At 46.3% G+C, this 16,741-nt stretch overlaps 1 protein-coding gene across 1 annotated transcript in view; it reads left to right on the plus strand.

Moving 5' to 3' along the window:
- The window catches only part of fer1l6 (fer-1 like family member 6), a 193,624-nt gene that overhangs the window by 153,365 nt on the left and 23,518 nt on the right, over positions 1 to 16,741 (plus strand). The window contains exons 35-37 of the mRNA XM_038810140.1: positions 9,939 to 10,081; positions 12,498 to 12,586; positions 15,828 to 15,926. Coding sequence (XP_038666068.1) covers positions 9,939 to 10,081; positions 12,498 to 12,586; positions 15,828 to 15,926 — 331 coding nt within the window. The remainder of the gene's footprint in view (positions 1 to 9,938; positions 10,082 to 12,497; positions 12,587 to 15,827; positions 15,927 to 16,741) is intronic.

The following is a 16,741-nucleotide window of genomic DNA, read 5'->3' on the forward strand; positions in this document are numbered from 1 at the left end:
CGGGCGTACTCAGCAGATGTCTGGCCCGCGATCGATGCCCACCGATTGTCGGGCCGGCGTCTGTAAACGACGCACTCTTTTCCCTCCGTCGCCCCGCAAGAGCAAGCCGCCATGTCTTGCGGGGCAGCGGAGGGGAAGACGGCAACCGCGCATGCGTGACTGACGTCACTTCGGCGCCGCCGGCCACGTCATTGCCGGCGCGCCGCTTTGACGCAAGCATCAAGGCCGGGCGTTCGGGATTCACGCGCCGCCGCTCCTAGCCCTCCAGCGTCGGCCATCAGTCTCCCGTTGGGAGAATCGCGCCCCAGGTTTTTGAGATTGATTCAGAGTGTGGAACTCCGTCAGCCCATTGTTAAGTTGTTGTGCTTTATCTTTCCTGATCTCTCCAGCAGCTGTGCCTTACCCGCGGAGCTAATCATAGGGCGCTAGTTTGCCAATGAGTAGTTTTATGCTCAAAAGGTCGATATGCTCATTAAAAAGAAATGAGCAAAGTGATCTTTAAATGGCCATAATTATATAATATGCAGAACACTGCAGGTTGAAAGCACAGATTCAGCCTTGCTGCATAACACCAAATGACTGAAACCTGAAACAAAAATGCTGAAACTGCCCAGCACATCTGGCAGCATCTGTGGAGAGAGAAACAGAGTCAAACGGCAGGATTTCCCCAACAGGTGTGGGGAAACAGAGGTGGCAACCATTTCTGAGTCTAAACCCCACCCCCAGGGGGAAAGAGTCACTAGACACCCTATTATGACGGAGGCACTCCCTTAATTACCCTGGAGAACATCTTATTGGCCATTTAAGGGTGGTGGGCAGGCTCTTGAAGCTTGAGGACCAATCAGAGGCCTTGCAAATTGAAAGGAGCAGCAGGCTATGATGGAAGGTGGGAACGAGAGAGGGCCCTTCAAATTGGAACCACCCTCTCTCAAACTGGCTAACATTTTAAATAAGAATGGCCTTTTGAAGCCAGGCCACCATTATGGTGAGGGTCCTTTTGCAGGGTGGCCTGTGGCTGCTCCAGCCAGGGTTCTAGGTCTGCCTGGAGTGCTGCCCACAGGCATGAAATGAAAATCGCTTATTGTCACGAGTAGGCTTCAAATGAAGTTACTGTGAAAAGCCCCTAGTCGCCACATTCCGGCGCCTGTCCGGGGAGGCTGGTACGGGAATTGAACCGTGCTGCTGCCCTGCCTTGGTCTGCTTTAAAAGCCAGCGATTTAACCCAGTGTGCTAAACCAGCCCCTTTAAACCAGCATCTAAACTGACTCCTGCTGGCTGTGGGAATCTGAAGACAAACTGGAAAATCCCAGATAGCCTCCTTTACTTGTCTCAATAGGCTCTTTAGGCCTGTGTCGGCTCCCCCACATTGTGCGGTCTGGTGGCCCTGCTGCCTACCATAGCCCACTGCCCCCACCCCCCGACACCCAAATCCCACCTCTACAAAAATGGCTGGAGGTGGTTTGGAGCCGAGGGACTGGCCCGCCGGCTGCCTTTTGATTGCTTACACGAAAGGTATCAATTCCCAGCCTTGCTATCAAACAATGTGTGAGTAAAAGGTTGGTAGGTGGGGCTCCCGCCCACCTCCTGATTCTGAACCTGGTGGGTCTGAAATCCCAGCCCAATGTTTCAGGTCAATGACGTTTCATCGGAACTGTATATTCTATCATTGCATTTCATTCACATTTATATCTTCACCTTTGGCTCGCTGCTCGCAGTCTCAGCCCCCTTACCAGGGTGTGGGTTCAAGCCTTCTTCCAGTACACTCCACTCGAGGGCAGTACTGCAGATATTCAGAAGGTCCATCATTCAGATGAGATAGTAATTCAAGGCCCTCACTGTCCTTTCAGTTGGGTGTAAAGGGTCCCGATTCAAAAAGGGGAGTTCTCCCCAGTACTGTGGCCAATATTGTAACCCTCGACAATTAAATCGATCATCTGGTCATTTTTCTTGTTGCTGTTTGTCGAGCCTTGCAGCGGGGAAATGACCATTTCCTAACATTACAACTGTGACTAGCCTCAAAAGTATTGCATTGGCTGTGAATTGCCCTGGGACATCTTGTGGGGGTATATAAACGTAAATTCCTTTTCTCTTTCTGTATTTCTTCGTGTTCCTATTTCCCAGGTATCATGGCATAGCCACCCTTATCTGAGATGGCGAGTGACTTGATCCCTGAAGTTGTGCTTCTGTTCTGATAACCTCAGGAGGTGTGTTAGAACATGGGCCGGGATTCTCCCCTACCCACGGGGCCGGGGGTCCCGGCGTGTTGGAGTGACGTGAACCACTCCGGCGTCGGGCCGCCCCAAAGGTGCGGAGATTTAGGGGCCAAGCCCTTACATTGAGGGGCTAGGCCCACGCCGGAGTGGTTCCCGCTCCGCCGGCTGGTGTGAACGGCCTTTGGTGCCACGCCAGCCGGGGCCGAAAGCACTTCGCCGGCCGGCGTAAGTCCGCGCATGCGCCGGAGCGTCAGCAGCTGCTGACGTCATACCGGCGCATGCGCAGGGGAGGGTGGTCTCTTCTGCCTCAGCCATGGTGAAGACCATGGCAAAGGGGGAAGAAAAAGAGTGCCCCCACGGCACAGGCCGACCCGCCAATCGGTGTGCCCCAATCGCAGGCCTGGCCACGGTGGGGGCACCTCGAGCCAGATTGCCCCCCCCCCCCAGGACCCCGGCGCCTGCCCGCGCAGCCAATCCCGCCGGTAAGGTAGGTGGTTTAATCCACGCCGGCAGGAGAGGCCTGTCAGCAGCGGGACTTCGGCCCATCGCGGGTCGGAGAATCTCCAAGGGGGGGCCCGCCGACTGGCGCGGCCCGATTCCCGCCCCCGCCGAATCTTGGGTTGCGGAGAAGTCGGGACACGGCGGGGGCGGGATTGACGCCGGCCCCGGGCGATTCTCCGACCCGGCGGGGGGGTCGGAGAATCCCGCCCCTGGTATCAGAGGTGGCTTACCCTCTGATTTCCTCTCTCCAGGCGGGGAAGAACATACCTTCTCCTCACTCATTGTTTAATAGCAAGGCTTGGATCCAACACCTTTCATGTGAACCATCATGGCAGTGGGGGTCCCTACACCATTTTCAACTGTTTTGAATGCATGAGAGCACTCTCTGCAATGCATCTCAACACTTATACGATGCTGATCATTGCAATGGTCAAATTACCTTTATAGCGCAATGATCAAATACTGCATTAAAAATGTATCTAACCTCTCTGACAGTAGCTAATAATGACATTTGAAACTAACAAGGCCTTTTAAACTTAACCTGCCAGAATTTCTCCGACTCCTCAGCTAGCTTCTCCCAAATCGGACAAGGACCTGACCTGGTTCCTTCAGACTTCCAAATCTTTCCCATCGTCACCACAATATCATGGGGCATTAAATTCACATTTCCTCTGGGCCTTCACCATGGCGATACTCGGGATCACAGGTCATGCATGTGGGCTCACAAACTGACACATTTCCCGACTAGGGGAAGATGGCGTGGGTGGGAATGGAATGGTAATTTTGAGTGCCGGCCTCACTTCACCAGAATCAGAACCATTTGTGGGTATGTGAGGGAGGGAAAAAATCCAGGCCCATGTCTAGACTGTTAGAAAGTCAACAAATGTAAGGCGAACGATCTTAATGGGTAGGATTTTAAGGATGGCGAGTGATCAGCACTCGCCGTCTCAAGAGCCTCTGCCTACCGCGCAACAGCCAACTCTCAAACTCCCGCTGCCATTTAGCGCTTGCTGGAAGCAAATCCCACCAGTTGACAGCTCTCCAAGCCATCCAGTCACAGCGCTGCAGTGGCTAGAAGCGGTACTGCAGCCAATTGACTGGTAGTAAGTCCCGGGACCGTTGAAATGTTAAGTTCTGGGAATCTGAGGGGTGGGACAGTAGTTAATGCCCTGGGTAATTGGGAGGGGGGTGGTAATTGGGATATTGGGGTAGACCAGGGGGGATCAGGAGGGAGGCCTGGATCTCCATGGTCCTCAGATTCAGGCCCCCCCCCCCCATCCCCGATGGAGAATTTCTTGTTGGTGAGTTGCCCACCCAACCAATTTAGACTGGGTGAGATAAGGCCTTTAAATAGACAATTAAAAGGCTTAATAAGTGAATGGTTGGGTTTCCCGCTTGAGCCCTTGCCTGCCAAAGCGTGGGTTTGGTTAGGCAGGTTTGGGGGGTATTCTGTCCATTCTATTTTACGCTGTAAGTTATCTGTAGCGATGTCCTTGTGCTGTATTGGCTTTCCCTCGTATAAGGTGTCAATTACATTCTTATAGAGAGTATTGGTTATCCTCCTTGATAGTGCACATTTTATCCTCTTTCTTTGCCCATAGCTTTGTGCCATCTGTGCTACCGTGGGCATGATGGTAGCACAGTGGTTGACACACATGCTCCACAGCTCCAGGGTCCCAGGTTCGATTCCCGGCTTGGGTCACTATCTGTGCAGAGTCTGCACATCCTCCCAGTGTCTGCGTGGGTTTCCTCCGGGTGCTCCGGTTTCCTCTCACAGTCCAAAGAAGTGCGGGTTAGGTGGATTGGCCATGATAAATTGCCCTTAGTGTCCAAAAAGGTTAAGTGGGGTTACTGGGTTAGGCGGATAGGGTGGAGACGTGAGCTTGAATAGGGTGCTCTTTCCAAGGGTCGGTGCAGACTCGATGGGCTGAATGGCCTCCTTTGGCACTGTAAATTCTATGATTCTATGATCTTGTCCTGAAGGTATTGACTCCCTTTGGAATATGGTACCTTGAGCACCAGCCTTCCTGTAATGCAGGTGTCCATTTTCCCATTGTGTTGGCAACTTGTGTCTTTGGCTGACATCAAATTTAATGGCAATTTCACGCCACTTGAGTAATGAGAGCATTCACGCTTGATCAGCAGAGGGCTCTTTGCATTCATCAATCCAGCTTCAATGCATCAAGATGATCTTATATTTAGGTGGCACTTTTAAAGTACAAAGATCTTCCAAGACAATTTGTGGAAGCATGATGAAGGTACAGTAATGGGGAAGAGTGAGATCATAAAATGCATGGATAGTGAGGCGTTGGAAACCATGTAGCCCACAAGGATGGGCAAGCTAGATTTATAGGTAGGGTAGGGCACAAGCAGAAGAATTAAGCTTATCAAGGGTGCTAAATAGGAGGCCGACCAGGAAAATAGTGCAATAACTGCACTTAAGAGATGACAGAAGTTTCATGGGAAGGTGGACTCGAGGCTTTGTTGAATGTGGTGAAGGGAAAGGAGAAATTGAATAAAGGTAAGCCAAGTGGAGTGGTCCTCGCTAAATTAAAAGCGTATTTATATATCTTTATATTATTAAACACACTACAGCAAAAATTAAATGTGATATTCAAAATAAGGAAGAACATGATGATTTCTCTCCTTACAGAAGCTGCCAGACCTGCTGAGTTTTTCCAGCCTTCTCTGTTTGTGATTGTTTAATGTTATCTTTATTCTTATCTGGTACCTCAGAAAAGCATTAACATAAGGAAGAGAAACAGGAGTGGACAATTTGAGCTTGCTGTACCTGAATTTAAGTTCCCGACTTATCTTCTACCTGTTGCACTTATACTCTTCTATTCTCTATATTCTATATTCCTCCCTATGCTAGAGAATATAGGGCTAGTGTTACAGAGAGGGGAGAAAGACAAATCGGAATTATTTTTCTCGCCACCTGTCCATAAGCAGAGATGTTTTCATTTTTGAAATAGGCTATAGCGTGTTTCACCAAACCCTCAGTTTGTGAGGTCAATTTTTAAAGTGACTCGCAGTAAACTCTCTTTAGATATAACCAGGAACGTTGTTTACTCATACATTCAAACCGGGGGAATGGTTGCAACTTTGTACACACATACACACAGACGAGCGCACACAAGAATACAATAAGAAGATAGGAAAGAGGAGTTGTTACAACAATTGATAACATAAAAGGAAAAACACCACAGATATGGATATCAGTTTATGCGATTGCCAGAGTCCAGAAAGTCAGAGTCCAGTGTGGGTTCCTTAAAGAGGAGCTAGCCAAAGAAGCCTCTGCAGAATTCATTTAAAGTTAATAGTGATGCAGCAAGATGAGATTGGTAGGCAGAGGCTAGGACTGCTCAGTGGGCGATAGCAGGAATCTTCCAAAGAAACAGGCTTTGAGGGGACATAGATTTGATACAGGTTGTTGGTCAGCTTGATGTCCTGGATGTTTGCAGGCTAGAGTTTAAACAGCAGCCTGAATTGCAAATCTAAAAATGTAATATTAAAACTTTTCAAAGACCAGAAGCTTAGGTCTTTGATGTTGCACATTAATGAGTCCGTTACAGGTTAACAAGCAGTTTCCATGCCTCTGGTCCGAATCCATCATTCACCTTAGGACAGAGATGGTGGCTTTTAGTACCTCTGCAAGTATAAGGAATTTTGATGGCTCTCCCTTTTGTAGAAGCAGGCCTGGTAGACGGGTCGTCTGCTGGTCCTTGTTTTTGTTGATTGTAATGTGTCCTCACAATGAGAGATGTGATATTCCAGAAGAAAGAGGGTTGAGATTTTGTCCTGTAACTACAGTTTGAAATTTCTAGAAACAGTAGCCAGCTTGTGACTCGTATGACCTGTGGCAGCTATCTTTTGGATCAACAAGGTCCAGCTTTGAAATAATCAAAAAGGTACAGTTTGATTTCGACTTCGACGTTGTGGCCATTTCAGAGACATGGATAGAGCAGGGACAGGAATGGTTGTTGCAGGTTCCGGGGTTTAGGTGTTTTAGTAAGCTCAGAGAAGGGGGCAAAAGAGGGGGAGGTGTGGCGCTGCTAGTCAAGGACAGTATTACGGTGGCGGAAAGGATGCTAGATGGGGACTCTTCTTCTGAGGTAGTATGGGCTGAGGTTAGAAACAGGAAAGGAGAGGTCACCCTGTTGGGAGTTTTCTATAGGCCACCTAATAGTTCTAGGGATGTAGAGGAAAGGATGGCGAAGATGATTCTGGAAAAGAGCGAAAGTAACAGGGTAGTTGTTATGGGAGACTTTAACTTTCCAAATATTGACTGGAAAAGATATAGTTCGAGTACATTAGATGGGTCGTTCTTTGTACAATGTGTGCAGGAGGGTTTCCTGACACAATATGTTGACAGGCCAACAAGAGGCGAGGCCACATTGGATTTGGTTTTGGGTAATGAACCAGGCCAGGTGTTAGATCTGGAGGTAGGTGAGCACTTTGGAAACAGTGACCACAATTCGGTGACCTTTACGTTAGTGATGGAAAGGGATAAGTATACCCCGCAGGGCAAGAGTTATAGCTGGGGGAAGGGCAATTATGATGCCATTAGACATGACTTAGGATGTGTTGGTTGGAGAAGTAGGCTGCAAGGGTTGGGCACACTGGATATGTGGAGCTTGTTCAAGGAACAGCTATTGCATGTTCTTGATAAGTACGTACCAGTCAGGCAGGTAGGAAGGGGTCGAGCGAGGGAACCGTGGTTTACCAAAGAAGTGGAATCTCTTGTTAAGAGGAAGAAGGAGGCCTATGTGAAGATGAGGCATGAAGTTTCAGTTGGGGCGCTTGATAGTTACAAGGAAGCGAGGAAGGATCTAAAGAGAGAGCTGAGACGAGCAAGGAGGGGACATGAGAAGTCTTTGGCAGGTAGGATCAAGGAAAACCCAAAAGCTTTCTATAGGTATGTCAGGAATAAAAGAATGACTAGGGTAAGAGTAGGGCCAGTCAAGGACAGTGGTGGGAAGTTGTGTGTGGAGGCTGAGGAGATAAGCGAGATACTAAATTAATACTTTTCGTCAGTATTCACTCAAGAAAAAAATAATATTGTGGAGGAGAATGCTGAGACCCAGGCTATTAGAATAGATGGCATTGAGGTGCGTAGGGAAGAAGTGTTGGCAATTCTGGACAAGGTGAAAATAGATAAGTCCCCGGGGCCTGATGGGATTTATCCTAGGATTCTCTGGGAAGCCAGGGAAGAGATTGCTGAGCCTTTGGCTTTGATTTTTAGGTCATCATTGGCTACAGGAATAGTGCCAGAGGACTGGAGGATAGCAAATGTGGTCCCTTTGTTCAAGAAGGGGAGTAGAGATAACCCCGGTAACTATAGGCCGGTGAGCCTAACGTCTGTGGTGGGTAAGGTCTTGGAGAGGATTATAAAAGATACGATTTATAATCATCTAGATAGGAATAATATGATTAGGGATAGTCAGCATGGTTTTGTGAAGGGTAGGTCATGCCTCACAAACCTTATCGAGTTCTTTGAGAAGGTGACTGAACAGGTAGACGAGGGTAGAGCAGTTGATGTGGTGTATATGGATTTCAGTAAAGCGTTTGATAAGGTTCCCCACGGTCGGCTATTGCAGAAAATACGGAGGCTGGGGATTGAGGGTGATTTAGAGATGTGGATCAGAAATTGGCTAGTTGAAAGAAGACAGAGAGTGGTAGTTGATGGGAAATGTTCAGAATGGAGTTCAGTTACGAGTGGCGTACCACAAGGATCTGTTCTGGGGCCGTTGCTGTTTGTCATTTTTATAAATGACCTAGAGGAGGGCGCAGAAGGATGGGTGAGTAAATTTGCAGACGACACTAAAGTCGGTGGAGTTGTAGACAGTGCGGACGAATGTTGCAGGTTACAGAGGGACATAGATAAGCTGCAGAGCTGGGCTGAGAGGTGGCAAATGGAGTTTAATGTGGAGAAGTGTGAGGTGATTCACTTTGGAAAGAATAACAAGAATGCGGAATATTTGGCTAATGGTAAAAGTCTTGGTAGTGTGGATGAGCAGAGGGATCTCGGTGTCCATGTACATAGATCCCTGAAAGTTGCCACCCAGGTTGATAGGGTTGTGAAGAAGGCCTATGGTGTGTTGGCCTTTATTGGTAGAGGGATTGAGTTCCGGAGCCATGAGGTCATGTTGCAGTTGTACAAAACTCTAGTACGGCCGCATTTGGAGTATTGCGTACAGTTCTGGTCGCCTCATTATAGGAAGGACGTGGAAGCTTTGGAACGGGTGCAGAGGAGATTTACCAGGATGTTGCCTGGTATGGAGGGAAAATCTTATGAGGGAAGGCTGATGGACTTGAGGTTGTTTTCATTAGAGAGAAGAAGGTTAAGAGGTGACTTAATAGAGGCATACAAAATGATCAGAGGGTTAGATAGGGTGGACAGCGAGAGCCTTCTCCCGCGGATGGAGGTGGCTAGCACGAGGGGACATAGCCTTAAATTAGGGGTAATAGATATAGGACAGACGTCAGAGGTGGGTTTTTTACGCAGAGTGGTGAGGCCGTGGAATGCCCTACCTGCAACAGTAGTGAACTCGCCAACATTGAGGGCATTTAAAAATTTATTGGATAAGCATATGGATGATAAGGGCATAGTGTAGGTTAGATGGCCTTTAGTTTTTTTCCATGTCGGTGCAACATCGAGGGCCGAAGGGCCTGTACTGCGCTGTATCGTTCTATGTTCTATGTTCTATGATTTAAACAGTTTATGATCTCTTTCTCGTCTTAGGAAAATGGCAGTAGACAAACATTTCCTCAGGAATCAGGCTAGTGAACTTTAATTGTATTCCCGTAAAGCAAATATATACTTTCTGAAGTAGGAAGACAAGAACTGCACACAATATGGTAGATATGACCTCACTAAGGCCTTCTCTAATTCTTGTGAGACTTTTTTACTCTTATACCCCAATCATTTTGTAATATAGGCTAATGTACTATTTGCTTTCCTATATGCTTGTTGCATCTGCATGTTAACTTGCTGTGATTCATTGACAAGGATACACAGGTCCCTTTGAATAGGACCATCTCCCAGTCTATCACCATTTCAAAAACATTCTGCTTTTCTGTTTACCCTGTCTGAGTGGACACTTCACATTTCTCCACAGATATTCCAACTGCTGATTCCTTTCAGCGCGGGTGTGCAATTCATCATAAGTAGCGATAAATATTTTGATGTGATCAAGCATAGTCCATTGCTTTTTAATGCAGGTGAAGAGGTGATATCACATGAACATCTGGCTTTAAAAGTGCTACATCAATGGCCAGTGATTCCTGGGGCTGGGTATAAATTGGTTCCTGAGCACGTTGAAACCCGACCCCTCTACCATCCGGACAAACCAGGCATTGAACAGGTGACGTAAATATTAGCGGCATAAAACTCTTCTTGCTGAGAGCTTTAAGCATTTTGTGATGTGATACGTGACCTTTTTGCTTAACACACCTCCATTATAACGGTACCCTGTTGAGCCAATCATTTTGCAAAAAATGGTAATATGCGTGGCATGCGAACTGTCCCAAAATATAGCATGAAATCGACCATAAAATAGTCAAAGCTAAAGATTTGCAGCTTTATATCAGGCAGTATTATAACCGGGGGCTGGTTTCGTTCAGTTGGCTGGACAGCTGGTTCGTGGTGCAGAGCGGGGCCAACAGTGAGGGTTCATTTCCTGTACCCACTGAGGTTATTCATCATAAGTAGCGATAAATATTTTGATGTGATCAAGCATAGTCCATTGCTTTTTAATGCAGGTGAAGAGGTGATATCACATGAACATCTGGCTTTAAAAGTGCTACATCAATGGCCAGTGATTCCTGGGGCTGGGTATAAATTGGTTCCTGAGCACGTTGAAACCCGACCCCTCTACCATCCGGACAAACCAGGCATTGAACAGGTGACGTAAATATTAGCGGCGCCTTGCCCCTCGCCTGAGGTGTGGTGATCCCTGGGTTACATCACCACCAGTCAGCTGTCCCCCTCAAAGTAAGAAGTCTTACAACACCAGGTTAAAGTCCAACAGGTTTGTTTCAAACACGAGCTTTCGGAGCACGGCTCCTTCTTCAGGTGAAGAAGGAGCCGTGCTCCGAAAGCTCGTGTTTGAAACAAACCTGTTGGACTTTAACCTGGTGTTGTAAGACTTCTTACTGTGCTCACCCCAGTCCAACGCCGGCATCTCCACATCATGGCCCCTCAAAGTGGAAAGCAGCCTATGGTCATCTTGGGCTATGGCGACTTTACTTACTATCATAATTGTGGTAGACACAAAACAACCTTCTGAACTCAGCACACAATATTTTACCAAATACCTGAGATTTTGGGTTGTTCTCTTTATAAAAGAGTTTTATAAATGGACGGTCAGTCACAACTTGCCTACAGAGGGACTGGATGCACCATTGAGTTTGCACAATGCTGACCGATCTAACAACAACAACTCGCATTTACATAGCACAGTTGATGGAGTAAAACATCCCAAAGCACTTCAGTGGAGCGGTATCAAACTGCATTCAACACCAAGCCACTTGAGGAGCTATTATGCTTGGTCAAAGTTGCGGGTTTTAAGCAGTGTCATAAAGGAAGAGAGAGCTAGAGAAACAGAGAGGTTCATGGTGGGAATTTCAGAGCTTAGCATCTCGACAATTGAACGCATGGAGCTTGAGAATGAGCAAGAGGCCAGAATTGGAGGGGTGCAGAATTCTTGAAGGCTTAAGGCTAGATGAAGTTACAGAGTGAGGGAGGGCTGAGGCTATGGAGAAGTTGAACACAACTACGAGAATTTTAAATTGGAGGTGTTGTTGGACCCGAAGCCAGTGTAATATTAATCCATTACAACATTCTCTTTATCAAGCTTGGCAGAATAACTGTTCACTGCTACATTCTCCATGGCAACTCCGCTACCAATCAAGTCTAATTGCAAACTAATCAGCGCCCTTTTTACATGCAGTATAAATTGATGTTCTCTTTGAGATTTGGTAATCTTCAAATTCTGTCTGATGGGTACAAGATGAAAAACCTCAACAGCATGTTTAATTTTTGGCAATACCTATCAATTCTTTTTGAACACAAATTGGCTGCTGCGTTTGCAAAGTAACAGTGGCTGTAACACAAGCACTTGGCTAATGATGTGCTTTGAAAGTTCCAGATGAAAGGCAGTGTCTGAGTGCAAGTTTTTCCTTTCATTTAAAGGCTTGGTTGGTTGATGAAAACTCATTCTAAACGTAAAACTACACTTAAAGTTACACTTCCATTGCAGATTTAGTGGCCTGTTATCCTCACTGAAGTTTCATTTCAAGGCTTGGTTGGTTGATCAAAACTCATTCTAAACATAAAACTACACTTAAAGTTACACTTCCATTGCAGATTTAGTGGCCTGTTATCCTCAGTGAAGTAAAGTGGGATTTTAAAGGGTCATTTGTTTATGCCATATGGGGTTTTGGCCATATTGGAAACATACAATAATTTTCTGCCCAGCTGTCTACTTGATACAATCGCAGGAACTTTCAACTTTAACGGAGGGGCTAAAAAATGAACGATAATGGATTGGCTGCCCATTATGGAAAGGGAGTGTACATTGGAGGGTCAATTCAATATCACTTGCTTATGTTGTCCTTGTCTGTTTTTTGAAAGTGAGCTACCCACAATAATCCCAAATGAGCCTATTATAATTCCCAATTTCCTAATTGTATATCATAATGTAATCATTCCTCTACTGTCACGTAGAGTTTATTGAAGCAGATGGTTGTTTCATGTTTCTGCTTCTGATAATACTCTAGGGTCGTGTTCGGATGTGGGTGGACATGTTTCCAATGGATATGCCTCCTCCTGGGCCTGCTGTTGACATATCACCTCGCAAGCCTAAAAGGTAATAGGGAGAAGGAGGGGAAATGAAGCTGGGTAAGTTGCTCAATCAGAGAGCCGGTGCAGACACGATGGGCCAAATGGCAATCCGCCTTCACTGTCACAATCCTGTGATTCTGTGAATTCTAATTGAAAGAGAATGACAGGGCAGTGCCCTATTGAACAGCAGTAATTTATTCTCTAAAAGGATATTAAACTTTATCTTGCAGCTCTTTCATTTATCAAATGGTTCATCATTACAGTGAAACTATTTTTATTCCATCTCTTTAGAGCACTCTCTGGTCATTTATTTCAATGAGCTAAAATGATAGGGTAGAGTTCACTTCGCAGAATTGATATTAAATCAAAATATATGTGCTTTTAAAAAAATCCACTTTGAAACTAAATGTTCCAAAGTCTGCTCCCAACCGCAGCTCTTCAGGTGAGACCTGGATCGGTTTTGGAATTGAGGACATTGAGTTTTTTTTTACTTTTAAGTTTTTTTTACTACCATTTTATTTTGATGACACCTATTTAATGGTAAATGTTGGGGAAAGCGATACTTTCGGCATGATAATGCTCACATTGATTAATGCAAATGTACAACCAAAATATATAGACCCATAGTTCGAAATCAGGGATGAAGTGACAATGCTCGCCGCTAACCTCGAATAAAGCTCTCTGCAAAGATCTAGCGATCTATGTGGCACGTTCATCCACTTTCTGGACATCCGTTTGACTCTAACGCTAAGTCGAGGGAATCTCCAGTTGCCCAGCAATGGTGATGTCATCAAGCAGGCCAAGCAACCAATCACATTGACATAACTGGAGAGCCCGGAGATAAGGAGGCAGATTTGGAGGGGAATATCAGGAGAATGGCCAAAGCCCAGAGGGAGCATGAACGTCAGGGGGTGAGGTCTAACAAAAAAACTAAGTCACGTCAGCAGATGTGAAGGTGCTGATTGGTGAACAGTTGACGGGTTGCTTTTATATTTTTTAATAAGCCGGTGGTTTATTTCTGAGTGGTTTAGTTAATCTAATAAATAGAGGCACAGCAGGGCACCTTAGTCCCATGGAATGCGCATCCTGTTTCATGTGGAAATTCTAGGATACTGCTCATGTCCTGGGCAAATCACGTGTGCAGGAAGTGTCATCAGTTGTAGGAACCTTAATTCGGGTTTTCAGAGCTGAAGCAGAACGGGGAATCACTGCAGTACATCCAGAAGGCTGAGAGCTACATGGATAGCACCTTTGAGAGATGGTCACTGAGATACCCTCAATTACGACACAGGAGAGAAGATAGGTAATTCAAAGGCTTTAATCATTTGAGAACTGAACAGCAGCCGAGAAGTGTGCTCCTCACATGCTGCCGAGTGAGCCTCATCTTATATACCATTTCCTGGGGGCGGAGCCAGAGGCGGATTCCCCCAGGGTTCCAAGCCCGGTCTTAAAGGGCCAATGCATTAAAGGTAAGGTGCCGTTATAGCAGCTACTGATATCATTCATCACAGTCACCCTATAGTTTAAGCAAGTACAGTGAGAGAGGGTGGGAATGGTTGACTGCTAGACAGTTGAACAGGTGAAGGAAGATAATGCAGGGGTCCCCTGAATGCATCTCATTCTGAGGATGATGGTCTTTTTGGGGAAATGCAGTCAGAGCCAAGGTCACAGCACCAAGGTGAGGCTCAAGTGGACAAAAGGAGAGGAGAAAGATCAAAGCAATAGGAAAAGGAAGGCTATTTTGGCCTTGGAGGGAATGCAATGTAGGTTTACAAAAATGATACCTGGATTACGGGGATCGAGTTACGAGAAGAGATTTCTCAAATTAGACATGTTTTCATAGAATTATCATAGAATTTAGAATTTACAGTGCAGAAGGAGGCCATTGGGCCCATCGAGTCTGCACCGGCCCTTGGAAAGAGCACCCTACCTAAACCCACGCTTCTACCCTATTCCCGTAACCCAGTAACCCCACCCAACCCAAACCTTATGGACACTAAGGGCACTTTAGCATGGCCAATCCACCTAACCTGCACATCTTTAGACTGTGGGAGGAAACCGGAGCACCCGGAGGAAACCCACGCAGACACGGAGAGAACGTGCAGACTCAGCACAGACAGTGACCCAAGCCGGGAATCGAACCTGGGACCCTGGAGCTGTGAAGCAATTGTGCGAACCACTGTGCTACCGTGTCGCTAGAATTTAGAAGGTTAAGGGATGATCTGATCGAAGTATTCAAGATATTAAAAGGGAAAGTCAGGGTGGATAAAGATCCATTATTTCCACTGGTAAGAGATTCTAAAACTAGGGGGCATAGTCTAAAAATTAGGGCTAAACCATTCAGGAGAGATGTTGGAATGAATTTCTTCGCTCAAAGGGTGAAGTGGAGCAGTTGTTAATTTTAAATCTGAGATAGATTTTTGTTAAGCAAAGATATTAAGGGATATGGGTCAAAGGCAGGGATATGGGGTTAGGCCACAGATCAGCCACAATCTCATTGAATGGCGGGACTGGTTCGATGGGCTGAATGGCCAGTTCCTGTTCCGATGTTCCTAAGGCGGCTGCCTCCCTATGTCCCCACCCTCGCTGTTGGGAAATGTATGTGAGCCCGTAAAATGTACCCTAGTTGGGGGCTTTATTTTTTAAACAAGTTAACTCAGGGGTGGGCAAACTACGGCCCGCGGGCCGCATGCGGCCCGCCAAAGGTATTTCTGCGGCCCACCAAGTCATTAAAAAAAATAAAAAAAATTTAAAAAAAAAAATTTTTTTTTTTTTTAATTTTTTTTTAAGGTTAATGGGGGGGGGCTTTTGGGTTACTTACTGGTATAGAGTGGATACGTTGACTTGAGTAGAGTGAACATTGCTTGGCACAACGTCAAGGGCCGAAGGGCCTGTTCTGTGCTGTACTGTTCTATGTTCTATATGAGCGCCCAGAATCATAACCGGGTGAAGTAATTATTTTACTTAATATACTATGCGGCCCTTTGTGAATTGTGAATTTCTGAATGTGGCCCTTGCACGGAAAAGTTTGCCCACCCCTGAGTTAACTGCTTCCTTGGAGCAGGCAAGAAATGTGCTCCGCAGCCCAATGCTAGGAAACCTCCCCATCAGCAGAAGAACAATGTGAGGCCATCCCAACAGCTGGTAACATTCAGCCAATAGTGTCTGAAGGAAGCAACTTGACTCCAATTTAGCACATACGTGAAATATTCCGTCTTAACGTGTCTGCCATGTAATCTTTGATACATTGATGTTTCTGATTGCAGGTATGAACTAAGAATAATTATCTGGAATACCGAAGATGTGATATTAGAAGATGAGAATTTTATCACGGGTCAAAAGTCAAGTGACATCTACATCAAGGGGTAAGAGCACCCAGTCATTAATTTCTATCTTTTAGATTAGACAAGTGTCTTACTGAAAACTGGGAGTACAACGTATTTACAATCTTACCAAATCTTTACAAAATTGGCAGCAATGGGGGGGGGTTCATGGATTTGATATGTGTGCCAGCCTTTCTGGCGAATTATTTTAGTGCTGCTTCAATTTGGAAATTTAAATCCATTTTGATTCGCGCAGCCAACTGGTGCTGGGTCGATGTTACATTGTGCAGACTAGATCTGCCTGGAAAGGAGTCTAATTTGAACAATGGAGGGATGGTGTTACTTGGCACGGTAAGGAATGCTTGTTATATGATGCATAAAGAAGACTTGCCAAACTTACCCTCAAGTGCTGAATCCAGTATGGCAGTGGTTTCTGTCCAAGCATCTTTAGTTCATGTGTTACTCAGCAATGTAAAGATCGCGGCGGGGGGGGGGAGAAATTCCCCCCAGATTGTCCCACTGTCAGGTTCAGATATCTGGGCACTGCCCTCCCCCTCAGCAAGTAGGTGGCGCGGCATGCCCCCCCACCCTTCCCCCAAGCATGCAAATATCTTGACACCTAGCCCCCACCCCCCACACAAGTATCAGGGCATCCCCCCCCCCCCCCCACCTCCAAACACACAAGTATCTGGGGCATTCCACCGTACATAGGTTTCTGTACAAGCTTCGCCAACACCCACCTCCCTCCAGTAAATTCAGCCCAGTGTTTGGCCAGGTCCGCCTCAATGTCTTGACACAAGCGGTTGGAATGTCCCTCCCTCTTGCAGCTTTTTGCACTTTTTGCCCAACTCAGGACC

This window comes from Scyliorhinus canicula, chromosome 10, assembly GCF_902713615.1.
Source record: "Scyliorhinus canicula chromosome 10, sScyCan1.1, whole genome shotgun sequence".
Classification (NCBI taxonomy): Eukaryota; Metazoa; Chordata; class Chondrichthyes; order Carcharhiniformes; family Scyliorhinidae; genus Scyliorhinus; species Scyliorhinus canicula.